Source organism: Zophobas morio, unplaced genomic scaffold (genome assembly GCF_036711695.1).
Source record: "Zophobas morio isolate AGI-343-1 ecotype UQ-CSIRO unplaced genomic scaffold, CSIRO_AGI_Zmor_V1 ptg000038l, whole genome shotgun sequence".
Taxonomy (NCBI): Eukaryota; Metazoa; Arthropoda; class Insecta; order Coleoptera; family Tenebrionidae; genus Zophobas; species Zophobas morio.
In genome coordinates, this window is record NW_026972143.1 from 2269139 (window position 1) to 2283171 (window position 14033).

General features: G+C 29.1%; 3 protein-coding genes across 4 annotated transcripts; 1 reads left to right on the forward strand and 2 right to left on the reverse strand.

Annotated features, from left to right (window-relative positions):
• The first annotated feature begins 49 nt into the window (after positions 1 to 49).
• On the forward strand, positions 50 to 908 carry LOC135140082 (synaptobrevin-1-like). Of its 2 annotated transcripts, none has more exons than XM_064070486.1 (2): positions 50 to 634; positions 701 to 908. In XM_064070486.1, the coding sequence occupies exons 1-2, from the start codon at positions 358 to 360 to the stop codon at positions 766 to 768; spliced, it is 345 nt and encodes a 114-aa protein (XP_063926556.1). In that variant the 5' UTR covers positions 50 to 357; the 3' UTR covers positions 769 to 908. The 2 variants fall into 2 exon arrangements, with proteins under 2 accessions (XP_063926556.1, XP_063926555.1); XM_064070485.1 differs by having other exon boundaries at positions 54 to 634; positions 683 to 908.
• On the reverse strand, positions 817 to 2061 carry LOC135140081 (uncharacterized). Its single transcript, XM_064070484.1, has 3 exons — positions 1686 to 2061; positions 1497 to 1640; positions 817 to 1449 (listed from the first exon to the last, which is right to left on the reverse strand). The coding sequence occupies exons 1-3, from the start codon at positions 1892 to 1894 to the stop codon at positions 897 to 899; spliced, it is 906 nt and encodes a 301-aa protein (XP_063926554.1). The 5' UTR covers positions 1895 to 2061; the 3' UTR covers positions 817 to 896.
• A 10217-nt stretch (positions 2062 to 12278) lies between these two features.
• LOC135140008 (GPN-loop GTPase 1-like) lies at positions 12279 to 13636 on the reverse strand. Its single transcript, XM_064070382.1, has 4 exons — positions 13374 to 13636; positions 12733 to 13321; positions 12497 to 12681; positions 12279 to 12449 (listed from the first exon to the last, which is right to left on the reverse strand). Exons 1-4 carry the CDS (start codon positions 13534 to 13536, stop codon positions 12331 to 12333), a joined length of 1056 nt encoding a protein of 351 aa, XP_063926452.1. The 5' UTR covers positions 13537 to 13636; the 3' UTR covers positions 12279 to 12330.
• Between the last annotated feature and the right edge of the window lie 397 nt (positions 13637 to 14033).

The following is a 14033-nucleotide window of genomic DNA, read 5'->3' on the forward strand; positions in this document are numbered from 1 at the left end:
CTCCCGTCCCGCTTTATCTCGCGTGTAACCTCAGCCACTTCTCGCGAATTTGACGTTTCATCCATTGACGTATGACGCATGTTTCCGTAATGGCGAATTAACTGAGACGTCAACAAATTGCTCCGTTTTTATTTATTTTCGGGCTTTAGTTTGCTTAATTTCGGTTCGTTTGTGTTAAAATCGGTCATTTCGCGTTCATTTAACCCGTTTTGGTAAATTTCTGCGCCAACTCGACTATCTGTATCTGTTAACAGATAAGTTTATCTCTTTATTGTTCTGCGTTTTTGCTAGTGTGGGTTTGAAGCCTGTTTAGTAAGTCATATCCTGTGATTTCGCCGAGTTAAAACCGGAGACAGAATGGAGAACCCGTCAGGAAGTCGAGCCCCGAGCAAGCTCGAGCAGACCCAGGCCCAGGTCAACGAGGTGGTCGGGATTATGCGAGTGAACGTGGAGAAGGTGCTCGAGAGAGACCAGAAGTTGTCGGAGTTGGACTCGCGGGCTGACGCCCTCCAGGAGGGTGGAAAGAGGTTCGAACAACAAGCGCAGAAGTTGAAACGGAAGTATTGGTGGAAGAATCTAAAAATGATGATTATTTTGGGGGTAATTGGGTTGGTGATTCTGATCATCATTATAGGTAAATAAGGTTATCTTATCAAGCTGGAGATAACGGGTGTTTTCACAGTTTCGATTGCTAATTCAGTCGGAGGAGGAGATGATACAAGTACTACTACTAACGCAGTGGAGGGTGCGTCTTCCCAAGCTCCTTAAGTTCCCTGGGATTCCAATGGCCTTATCGGTGCCTTAATAACCGCACAATTAATGTTTTAGAGTTATATTTAAATATCTCATATACGTTAATAGGTTTAGTGTGATGTTTAGAAAATATATTATTTATACTAACTGTTAAATGAGGTAGATGGTGTTTGTAAGTCTATAGCGGTCACGACTTTGCGGTCCCCCCGATAGGTGGCGTTGGCGGCCTCCGTCGCCTTGGCTTTTAATAGAGTGATGTGCTTTGCTTGAGTTTGCGGACTTTCTTCCAATTGTACGTGAAAAGTCTCGCTGTACGCTTTTTTCAAGTGGGCCCCCAACTGACTGGGAAATATAAATAACTGGTCTTTGTACTTTTGTGACAATTTCTGATATTCTTCGTCAGTTTCGTCAAACTGGACTAAATCAGGATCTTCCTCCATCAATGTCTTGAATTTGTTTAAAACACTGTCACAGGAGCTCCTTGAAGCGATCTCGTTTTTTGCAAAGTCCACACGTTTCAAAAATTTCGGCTCCAAACCTAACGGCAGCGGCAACGCGCAGTACTGAAACGCCCCATCGAGTCGCATTTTATAGTAGATAAACACGGGCTCGAAACAACGATTTTCTTTATGCGTGTCAATGATTTCTTTCAGTTGGTCAACATCCGCCTGAGTTAACCTCACTTTTACCCATTTACTGAAAACGTCGATTTATTATTAAGTTACAGCGTGGCTTCCACATACTTGATTGGTTGTTTGTAATATAACCCATACAGCACGTAAAGCGCTCCGGTTTGTATGTACAGGTCCGGCGAATACAGGAATTTTTTCGCGTTAAAAAACGCATTTTCCACGAACGTTTTCATGGTTAAGATGTTGTTCAAGCCCCTGAAACTTTGCATTATTTCGTGTCTGTGTGTAAAATATACGTACTTGAAAATGCCCAGGAAACATGATTCTCGCCACACTTGTGCGAACGAGGTGTAGCTGTAATTTTGGCACTTTTTGAACTTCTGTAGCAGGTTTTCGCAGTCGGAGTGAAAACCGGCGGCTAATTTTGCGTCCAAGTGGTGAATGTTGAGGCGTTGGGGCTTCTTTGATGAACTGAAGTCGTCGGGTGAGGTTATGTCCACATCTGTCATTTTGTCCGTTTGTTTTAATGAATTATTTTGATTTATTTTTGAACTACGGTTTTGTTAACAACTTGTAACAACAATTACGTTCAACAACAATCGGAATTCGGGTAATTTTGGTTTTTTGTTGCCATGGCAACGTTTGACAGGTGAACAGTGACGTGCGTCACCAGTCACCACGCAGAGGAAAATATGAATTATTGTGTAGCGCAGAACTATTTTACATTTATAATAATTCGTATTTAATTAATTTATTATTTTTATGACAACTTTTGCGTTAAAAGTGGGATTGGTGCGCTACTGACCTGTTTCCTTTTTAAAAACACGTTTTTTGTCTCATTTTTTGTTAAAAATGTTACGCATGGTAAGTTTTTAGGTTTTACGGCCAAGAATTCAGTATCAATAGTGTCAACAGTTTAGAAACGTTTCTTTTAAAAACGAAACAATGTGCAATTGTGCATTGTTGTGTTGGTATTAACACATTTTTAGTAACATTGTTTTTGGGTGTTGGTGACATTGGAACCGGCAGCCAACTTGATTCATAGTTTTTAAAAGTGTTTCAAGATGTTTGTTGCGATTCCTTCGACTGTGTTTAAGTTAGAAAGGTAAGATTGTATTTTGTGGTTAAATTACTCGTAATTGTATCAATTCTCGGTCGCCGTATAATTTACGCAAGAATTTTTGTTCCGGTTTTTGGGGGGGTCAGCAATTGTTAGATACGTGTTTTGTTTCATCGTTGGGTCTGCGCCATTTTGAATAAGGGCCCCCACGATATGTATAAATTGCCCCTTCTGTTTCATTTCGTCATGAAGACTTAAATCGCGAGCTGAATCCATGATTTTTGCTTTTCTGAGACCGTTTGGTTGTATTCAGATTACTCAAGTTTTCTTGCCCAAACAGAAAGTTGCCTCAGTTTTAGTTTAGACAAATCCAGTTGACCCGTGTGGTTTTATTCAGGTTGGCTCATGCAACCCTGACTTGAATGTGATGACGTAGTACGACGTCATGTAGCAGCCAAATGACGGAGTTAGCAGCCAAATGACGTCACGAATCTCTTTGGTCTGCCATTGGTGGTATTTTGGCGCACCTTCCAAAAGTGTGAAATACACCAGCCAGTTAAGTTTATTCTGATTTGTTGATAACTGTCTTGAACGTTTTGGGCTTTAATTATTCTCATTCCGTTATCCTGTATAATTTTTGGTCTTGGTGAAACGTTTGCAAAAGCTGTGGTTATAAAAATTTGTCTTTCTTTTCGATCGATTGAATCTTCACAGATGTTGATTGTTCCTTTTTTCGCGTCACAATATTTCGATTTTTTAATTTTTCAATTTTTCGATATTTCAAGTTTTCAATTTTTCGAGATTGAATTTTTTATTTTTTCCCTATTTTTTTGACTTGTATTTTTTAATTTTTCAATTTTTTACTTTTCAGTTTCTCGGTAATTAAGTAAAATTTTCCGGTTTTACAATGTTTCAATTTCGATTTTTCTATTATATGCTTCATTTTTTAATCTTTTAATTTTTCGATTTTTCAATTTTGCCATCTTTTTAAATAATTTCTATTCTTCTTATTTTTCATTTTTTTCAGTTTTTATTTTAGACAATTTAATTCGTTGTTTTTTTCTTCAACTTTATCGTTTCCTCAATTTTGCAATTTGCTTTCTTTTTCGAGCTCTCGGCTTAAAATTTTTTAGTTTCCAATTCTGCAAATTTTCTATTTTTCAATTTTTCGATTTGTAAATGTTTGATTTCTTGATCTTTTCCACTTTTTAATTATCCCATTTTCAGATTTTACACTTTCTCAATTTTTATATCAATTAGGTTTTTGTTTTTTCAGTTCGATATTTCATTTTTCTATTCTACAGTTTTTCATTTCAAAAATTTTTCGGTATGGCTATAATTTTGTTGGTTTTCAATTTTAATTGTTAACAGTTTTTGTTTTAATTTGTCGCTTTTTAATGCGCATGTTTCAATATTATAATTTCTGTTTTTCGATTTTCCAATTATTAGATATTTAAATTTTTAATTTTTTGGTTTTTCGGGTTTTCGATTTTTTATTTTTCAATTTTTTACTCTGCAGTTTTTCGATTTTTTAAACTGTTTAGTTTTTTAACTTTCGATTTTTTTAATTTTTTTCAATTTTTTTAATTTTTTTCAATTTTTCACTTTTAATTAGTATTTTTAATTTTTCAATGTTTCAGTGTTGCAGTTTCAGATCATTTATTTTTCTTGTTTTTTCTATTTTTCGATTTTTTAATTTTTCGCTTAACTTTTTTGATTTTTTTTCTTCTGAATTTTTCACTTTTAGGATTTCACAATTCTTCAGTTTTTCAATTAGATTTTTTGATTTTTAAATTTTTCATTTCAATGTTTCAATGTTTTTGAAATTTTTCGATTTTTCTGTTTTTTTTTTTATTTTTATGTTTTCGCAAATTTTGGATTTTTCATGTTTTCGATTTTTCTCTTAAATATTTCATTTTTTAATCTTTTAATTTTTCGATTTTTCAATTTTGCGATGTTTTTAAATTTTGAATAATTTCTATTCTTTTTATTTTTCATTTTGTTCTTCAATTTTTATTTTAGACAATTTAATTTCTTGTTTTTTTCTTCAATTTTGCGATTTGCATTTTTTTTCGAGCTTTCAGTTTAAAATTTTTCAATTTCACAATACTGCAAAATTTCAATTTTTTTATTTTTCGATTAGTAAATATTTGATTTCTTGATTTTTTCTCCACTTTTTAATTATCCCATTGTCAGATTTTTAACTTTTTTTCAATTTTTGGCTTCTTCAATTTTTCAATTTTACAATTTCTCAATTTTTACAACAATCAGGTTTTTTGTTTTTTCAATTCGATATTTCATTTTTCTATTCTACAGTTTTTCATTTCAAAAATTTTTCGATATGGTTACAATTTTGTAAGTGTGTTCGATTGTTAACGGTTTTTTTAATTTTTCGCTTTTGAATTTGCATGTTTTAGTATTACGATTTCAGTTTTTCAATTTTTCAATTACATATTAGATAGGTACCTACTTATTTAAATTTTAAATTTTTTTATTTTTCGGGTATTCGATTTTTTATATTTCAGTTTATCAATTTTTTACTCTCCAGTTTTTCGATCTTTTTAACTATTTAGTTTTTTAACTTTTCGATTTTTTAATTTTTAATTTTTTTCAATTTTAGATTTTTATTTAGAAACTGAAAATCAAGAGGTCTTTAACCTTTCTGTTTTTAGTGTGTCAGTGTCTGTTTTTTTTTATAACTTGTCGCTTTTGTCAATTTTAAAATTTTTCAGTTTTTCGATTTTGCAATTTCTATATTTGTAATTTTTCAATTTGTCTATATTTCAATTATTCTCTTTTTCCCCCCAATTTTTTCAATTTTTAGTAATTTATTTTTCTGTTTTTCCAATTTTTCGTTTCCTCAATTTTGATTTTTTTTCAATTGTTCGATTTTTATTTTTCCATTTCACGATTTTTAATTTTTCGCTTTTCCATTTTTGAATTTTTGGCTTCTTCAGTTTTTCGATTTTACAATTTCTCAATTTTTAGGATAATTAGGGGTTTTGTTTTTTCAATTCGGTATTTCATTTTTCTATTCTACGGTTTTTTATTTAAAAAATTTTTCGATATGGCTACACTTTTGTTGGTTTTCAATTTTAAATGTGTTCGATCGTGAACGATTTCAGTTTTTCGGTCTTTCAATTATTAGATATTTACTCGTATATTTTTGATTTTTTGGTTTTTCGGGTATTCGATTTTTTATTTTTAAATTTCTCAATTATTTCCTCTGCAGTTTTTCGATTTTTTTAACTATTTAGTTTTTAACTTTTCGATTTTTTAATTTTAAATTGTTTTCAGTTTTACATTTTTATTTAGTATTTTTAATTTTTCAATATTTCAGGTTTCCTATGTTTCCATGTTGCAGTTTTAGATCACTTATTTTTCTTGTTTTTTCTATTTGTCAATTTTTTAATTTTTCGATTTTTTAACTTCTGAATTATTCAATTTTACGATATCACAATTTCTCAATTTTTCAATTAGATTTTTTGATTTTTAAATTTTTCGGATTTTCCAATGTTTCAGTGTTTACAATTTTGCGGTTTTTCCATTTTTGAGTTGTTTTTTTTTTCATTATTACGTTTTCGCAATTTTTGGATTTTTCATGTTTTCAATTTTTTATTTATCAATTTTTTCATTTTGCAATTTTTGAATGTCTTGATTATCAATTATTTGATTTCTTAATTTTTCCGTCAACTATTCGTCCTTTTCTTCTATTTTTCGTTCTTTTTGATTGTTATTTTGCAGTTTTTCGATTTTTCAACATTTTTAACAAGTTTTAACTTTTTAATTATTCATTTTTTTAGTTTTACGATTTCGCAAATTTTATATTTTCCATTTGGATTTTTCAACTAATATATTGAAAACTCCAATGGAAAAATTGAAAATCAATTTTTTTTTCAGTGTTTCAATGCCTGTTTTTCGATTTTTCAATTTCTAGATTTTTAATTTTTCGATTTGTCTATATTTCAATTAGATTCCCTTTTTTCCCTCAAGTTTTTCAATTTTTAGTAATTTATTTTTCCGTTTTTTCAATTTTTCATTTCCCCGATTTTAAATTTTTTTCAATTTTTCGATTTTTATTTTTCCAATTCACGATTTTTAATTTTTCGTCTTTCCATTTTTCAATTTTTAGCTTCTTCAGTTTTTCAATTTTACAATTTCTCAATTTTTACAACAATTGGGTTTTTTGTTTTTTCGATTCGATGATTAATTATTCTCCTGTTCTTCAGTTTCTCATTTCTGAAATTTTTTAATACACAATTTTTCTGGTTTTCAATTTTAATATTTTAACTTTTCAATTTTTGAATTTTTCGTTTTTATTTAGATTTTTAATTTTTCAATGTTTCAGTTTGTCGATGTTTCAATGTTGCAATTTTAGATAACTAATTTTTCGTGTTTTTTCTATTTTTCAATTTTTTTATTTTTCGTTTCTTCAGTTTTTCGATTTTTTAATTTTTAATTTTTTTCAATTTTACATTTTTATTTACTATTTTTAATTTTTCAATTTTTCAGGTTTCCTATGTTTCAATGTTGCAGTTTTAGATCACTTATTTTGCTTGTTTTTTCAATTTTTCAATTTTTTAATTTTTCGATTTTTTAACGTCTGAATTTTTCAATTTTACGATTTCACAATTTCACAATTTTTCAATTAGATTTGTTGATTTTTAAATTTTTCGGATTTTACAGTGTTTCAATGTTTACAATTTTGCAGTTTTTCGATTTTTGAGTTGTTTTTTTTTCGTTCTTTTTGCAATTTTTGGATTTTTTATGTTTTCGGTTTTTTATTTATCAATTTCTTCCCGTTTCATTTTGCGATTTTTGAATGTCTTGATTATCAATTATTTGATTTCTTAATTTTTCCGTCAACTATTCGTCCTTTTCTTCTATTTTTCGTTCTTTTTGATTGTTATTTTGCAGTTTTTCGATTTTTCAACATTTTTAACAAGTTTTAACTTTTTAATTATTCATTTTTTTAGTTTTACGATTTCGCAAATTTTATATTTTCCATTTGGATTTTTCAACTAATATATTGAAAACTCCAATGGAAAAATTGAAAATCAATTTTTTTTTCAGTGTTTCAATGCCTGTTTTTCGATTTTTCAATTTCTAGATTTTTAATTTTTCGATTTGTCTATATTTCAATTAGATTCCCTTTTTTCCCTCAAGTTTTTCAATTTTTAGTAATTTATTTTTCCGTTTTTTCAATTTTTCATTTCCCCGATTTTAAATTTTTTTCAATTTTTCGATTTTTATTTTTCCAATTCACGATTTTTAATTTTTCGTCTTTCCATTTTTCAATTTTTAGCTTCTTCAGTTTTTCAATTTTACAATTTCTCAATTTTTACAACAATTGGGTTTTTTGTTTTTTCGATTCGATGATTAATTATTCTCCTGTTCTTCAGTTTCTCATTTCTGAAATTTTTTAATACACAATTTTTCTGGTTTTCAATTTTAATATTTTAACTTTTCAATTTTTGAATTTTTCGTTTTTATTTAGATTTTTAATTTTTCAATGTTTCAGTTTGTCGATGTTTCAATGTTGCAATTTTAGATAACTAATTTTTCGTGTTTTTTCTATTTTTCAATTTTTTTATTTTTCGTTTCTTCAGTTTTTCGATTTTTTAATTTTTAATTTTTTTCAATTTTACATTTTTATTTACTATTTTTAATTTTTCAATTTTTCAGGTTTCCTATGTTTCAATGTTGCAGTTTTAGATCACTTATTTTGCTTGTTTTTTCAATTTTTCAATTTTTTAATTTTTCGATTTTTTAACGTCTGAATTTTTCAATTTTACGATTTCACAATTTCACAATTTTTCAATTAGATTTGTTGATTTTTAAATTTTTCGGATTTTACAGTGTTTCAATGTTTACAATTTTGCAGTTTTTCGATTTTTGAGTTGTTTTTTTTTCGTTCTTTTTGCAATTTTTGGATTTTTTATGTTTTCGGTTTTTTATTTATCAATTTCTTCCCGTTTCATTTTGCGATTTTTGAATTTTTTGATTATCAATTTTTTGATTTCTTAATTTTTCCGTCAACTCTTCGTCCTTTTCTTCTATTTTTCGTTCTTTTCGATTGTTTTGCAGTTTTTCCATTTTTAGACATTTTTAACCAGTTTTAACTTTTTAATTATTCATTTTTTTAGTTTTACGATTTCGCAAATTTTATATTTTTCATTTGGATTTTTCAACTAAGATATTGAAAACTCCAATGGAAAAATTGAAAATCAATTTTTTTTTCAGTGTTTCAATGTCTGTTTTTCGATTTTTCAATTTCTAGATTTTTAATTTTTCGATTTGTCTATATTTCAATTAGGTTCCCTTTTTTCCCTCAAGTTTTTCAATTTTCAGTAATTTATTTTTCTGTTTTTTCAGTTTTTCATTTGCCCGATTTTAAATTTTTTTCAATTTTTCGATTTTTATTTTTTCAATTCACGATTTTTAATTTTTCGTCTTTCCATTTTTCAATTTTTAGCTTCTTCAGTTTTTCAATTTTACAATTTCTCAATTTTTACAACAATTAGGTTTTTTGTTTTTTCGATTCGATGATTAATTCTTCTGTTCTTCAATTTTAATATTTTAACTTTTCAATTTTTGAATTTTTCATTTTTATCTAGACTTAATTTTTTAATGTTTCAGTTTTTCGATGTTTCCATGTTGTAGTTGTAGACTTATTTTTCGTGTTTTTTCTATTTTTCATTTTTCTTTATTTTTCGTTTCTTTAGTTTTTCGATTTTTTTAATTTTTAATTTTTTTCAATTTTACATTTTAATTTAGTATTTTTAATTTTTCAATGTTCCAGGTTTCCTATGTTTCAATGTTGCAGTTTTAGATCACTTATTTTTCTTGTTTTTTCTATTTTTTAATTTTTCGATTTTTTAACTTCTGAATTTTTCAATTTTACGATTTCACAATTTCTCAATTTTTCAATTGGATTTTTTGATTTTTAAATTTTTAGAATTTTCCAATGTTTCAATGTTTGCAATTTTGCAGTTTTTCGATTTTGCATTTTTTTTTTCATTATTACGTTTTCACAATTTTTGGATTTTTTATTTATGAATTTTTTCCCGTTTCATTTTGCGATTTTTGAATTTCTTGATTATCAATTTTTTGATTTCTTAATTTTTCCGTCAACTATTCGTCATTTTCTTCTATTTTTCGTTCTTTTCGATTGTTATTTTGCAGTTGTTCCATTTTTCGACATTTTTAACCAGTTTTAACTTTTTAATTATTCATTTTTTTAGTTTTACGATTTCGCAGATTTTATATTTTTCATTTGGATTTCTCAACTAAGATATTGAAAACTCCAATGGAAAAATTGAAAATCAATTTTTTTTCAGTGTTTCAATGTCTGTTTTTCGATTTTTCAATATCTAAATTTTTAATTTTTCGATTTGTCTATATTTCAATTAGGTTCCCTCTTTTCCTCAAGTTTTTCAATTTTCAGTAATTTAATTTTGTTTGTTCAATTTTTCGATTTTTATTTTTCCAATTCACTATTTTTAATTTTTCGCTTTTCCATTTTTCAATTTTTAGCTTCTTCAGTTTTCCAATTTTACAATTTCTCAATTTTTACAACAATTAGGTTTTTTGTTTTTTCGATTCGATGTGTAATTCTTCTGTTCTTCAGTTTCTCATTTCTAAAATTTTTTAATACACAATTTTTCTGGTTTTCAATTTTAATATTTTAAGTTTTCAATTCTTGAATTTTTCATTTTTATCTAGACTTAATTTTTGAATGTTTCAGTTTTTCGATGTTTCAATGTTGTAGTTGTAGATAATTTATTTTTCGTGTTTTTTCTGTTTCTCAATTTTTTTAATTTTTCGTTTCTTTAGTTTTTCGATTTTTTAATTTTTAATTTTTTTCAATTTTACATTTTTATTTAGTATTTTTAATTTTTCAATGTTTCAGGTTTCCTATGTTTCAATGTTGCAGTTTTAGATCACTTATTTTTCTTGTTTTTTCTATTTTTCAATTTTTTCACTTCTGAATTTTTCAATTTTGCGATTTCACCATTTTTCAATATTTCAAGGTTTACAATTTTGAGTTGTTTTTTTTTTCATTATTACGTTTTCGCAATTTTTGGATTTTTTCATGTTTTCGATTTTTTATTAATCAATTTTTTCCCGTTTCGTTTTGCGATTTTTGAATTTCTTGATTACACTATGCAACAAATTAAAAAAAAAAAAATTCACAGAATGCACAGTATGTAGTTAAAATTTCTTACCTCAAACTCAATTGAGGATCATGCTTGAAAGAATCGTATCACATCAGGTTTCAAAGTGAAAAGTGTTTATTGAATTTTTTGAAATCATACAAAATTAATAAAACAAAACTTCATTTTTCATTGAAAAAGGTCTTTTTTTTCGAACGATTGGCATTCTTATTGTAGCCAGATCTCGCAGTATCCCTCTGAAGACACCAACAGAAGTCTGCAAGCATGGGTGGATACATAAAAGCGATATTTTTACGATAAAATGCAATCAAGTGTCCCAAAAAGTAAGAAAAACAAAATACCCGTTAGCTATGTTTTGTGATGTGATATGAGTATAAAACATTTTTTTCTTTAGTATATGGAGTATAGGTACCCAACATATCACATCAGGTATCACAATGAAAAATGTTTATTGAATTTTTTGAAATCATACAAAATTAATAAAACAATACTTCATTTTTCATTGAAAAAGGTCTTTTTTTTTCGAACGATTGGCATTCCTATTATAGCCAGATCTCGCAGTATCCCTCTGAAGACACCAACAGAAATCTGCAAGCATGGGTGGGTACATAAAACCGATATTTTTACGATTAACTGCAATCAAGTGACCCAAAAAGTAAGAAAAACAAAACACCCGTTATATATGTTTTATGATGTGATATGGGTATAAAACATTTTTTTCTTTAGTATATGGAGTATAGGTACCCAACCTATTACATCAGGTATCACAGTGAAAAGTGTTTATTGAATTTTTTGAAATCATACAAAATTAATAAAACAATACTTCATTTTTCATTAGAAAAGGTCTTTTTTATCGAACGATTGGCATTCCTATTGTAGCCAGATCTCGCAATATCCCTCTGAAGACACCAGCAGAAGTCTGCAAGCATGGGTGGATACATAAAAGCGATATTTTTACGATTAAATGCAATCAAGTGTCTCAAAAAGTAAGAAAAACAAAACACCCGTTATCTGTGTTTTGTGATGTGATATGAGTATAAAACATTTTTTTCTTTAGTATATGGAGTATACCCAACCTCAAACACTATCTGAACTTTCTGTGAATTTTTTAGTGTTGCATAGTGTTATCATTATTCTTAATTTTTTCGGCAACTATTCGTCCTTTTCTTATATTTTTCCTTATTTTCGATAGTTATTTTGCAGTTTTTCGATTTTTCGACATTTTTAACAAGTTGTAGCTTTTTAATTATTCATTTTTTTTACGATTTCGCAAATTTTATATTTTTCATTCGGATTTTTCAATGAAGATATTGAAAACTCCAACAGAAAAATTGAAAATCAAGAGATCTTTAATCTTTCCGTTTTTCAGTGTTTAAGTGTCTATTTTTCGATTTTTCAATTTCTAGATTTTTAATTTTTCGATTTGTCTATATTTTCCCTCAATTGTTTAAATTTTGAGTAATTTAGTTTCCTGTTTTTCCAATTTTTCGTTTCCTCGATTTTATTTTTTTTTTTTTGATTTTTCGATTTTTATTTTTCCATTTTTCAATTTTTGGCTTCTTCAGTTTTTCGATTTTACGATGTCTCAACTTTTACAACAATTAGGCTTTTTGTTTTTTTCAAAAGTGTATTATTTTTCAGTTAAAAAAATTGTAATAAAAAAATAACCGCACTTTATTCTTAAAAGTTAATACAAAACAATCACACACTACGTGGTTTCCGCCGCTTTCTTTTTACTCTCCGCTTCCTTCGCCCTCTTTATTTGCATCTCTCTTTGTTGCCTTACAACCCTCTTAAAAGTGTTAGCTTCTACATCTTCTTCGGCAACTACAAAACAAAAATAAATACAAAAACTCCCAAAACGACCACAATACTTTGAAATGGAACCTCCTCCCCTTCCGAGTCTGAACTACTCACATTCCCCGGACGCCTCAGAAACACATCTGAGAGTTCCGCACCAGCCGACAAAGTAAAACACTGACCACCAGAAATTTCCGCTTTTTCGTTTTTTTGAACCTCAATCTTCGTCTTAATTTTTTCCCATTCGCTTCGGTACTCCCTTTAACCACAAAACTTATTAATAGTAAAAAAAGCGTAGTTTGAAACTCACTGTTCGTATGACACCCGCGCCTCCTCTATTAATTTATACAAGTCTTCAACCCCCTGCCCCGTGGCTGCGCTCACCCCACAAACTTTCAAATTCCGGTAGAACTCATCGAGAGTCAGCGCCATGGAGCGAGTCAAGTTGCTAATGTAGCTCTCATCGGCTTCCAAAGCCTGTTGGAACGACTCAAAGTCGTTCATCCAGTCAACAGCGTACGAATGATCAACTATATCCACTTTGTTCATAACAATAATAAACGGTAGCCGAGTTTTGTATAAAATCGAACACGCGTAAAGCATGTTGGACATGAAAGTCACCGGCGAGGTGCTGCGGACACAGTCCACAACGTACAAAATAGCCGTGGGTAAACTCGAAGCCAAAGTTTCCGTGATAATAGAACCGGAAACTGACCAAGTGAACACCTCGATCTGTCCTGGGGTGTCCAAAATGCACAGTTCGTTGGGTGACTTTTCCACAAACCCGATCACTTCGGAGAACTTCGTCGAGAATAGGTTAAGCGAGGTCACGATTGCCCCATTCGGACCCAGTTTATATTGTTTCATGACCTCTTTGTAGTTGACGGTGTCTCTGATGTCTGGAATTTGAAATATGTGAAAAATGAATTGGGGCTGTCGAGGGTGGGTTACCAATGTTGGCGAAATACGGTAACTGGATGCATGCGGGGTCCAGATTTATAACGTAGGGCTTCTTCGGGGAGTTCGTTAATCGGGTGACGAGGGAAGTTTTGCCGGAGCCTGCCATGCCTAAAACGATCAAACAAATGGGGCCTTTTTGGGGGTTTTCGTCCATTTTGGGGGTTATTAATGAACAATCACTAATAAGGCGCCGGTTTTAAACGAAAATAAAGTGGTGAGGTTAAATAAGTCGATTGACAGGTTTGACAGGTGACGGCTAGTTCTGCCAACATTAACACTACCAACTGCAAACTTGAAATCACTAAAAGTTCTTACAATTTTTGTTTTTGACAGGTTTGTTTTATTATTTTAATTATTATGTTGTGTTTGTTATATCGCTATCAGCGTTTGTATATTCATCGCCATCAACAAGTTAATGACTTTAATAGCTAGGAAATTCTATATAATTTGGACTTTTCCACTTCTTTATGCGACCATTAGTTTTTTGATAAGCAGTGGAAACGCAAGTTATTTTTGTTTTTTTGTTATTGTTATAGCTTTTTTTGCGAAAGTACCATTAATTAGTATGGATGTTTGCAATAAACTATTTTTGGTGACAGAAATACATAATATTATCTATTGCCACATGAAAATTTATGTACTTACTTAACA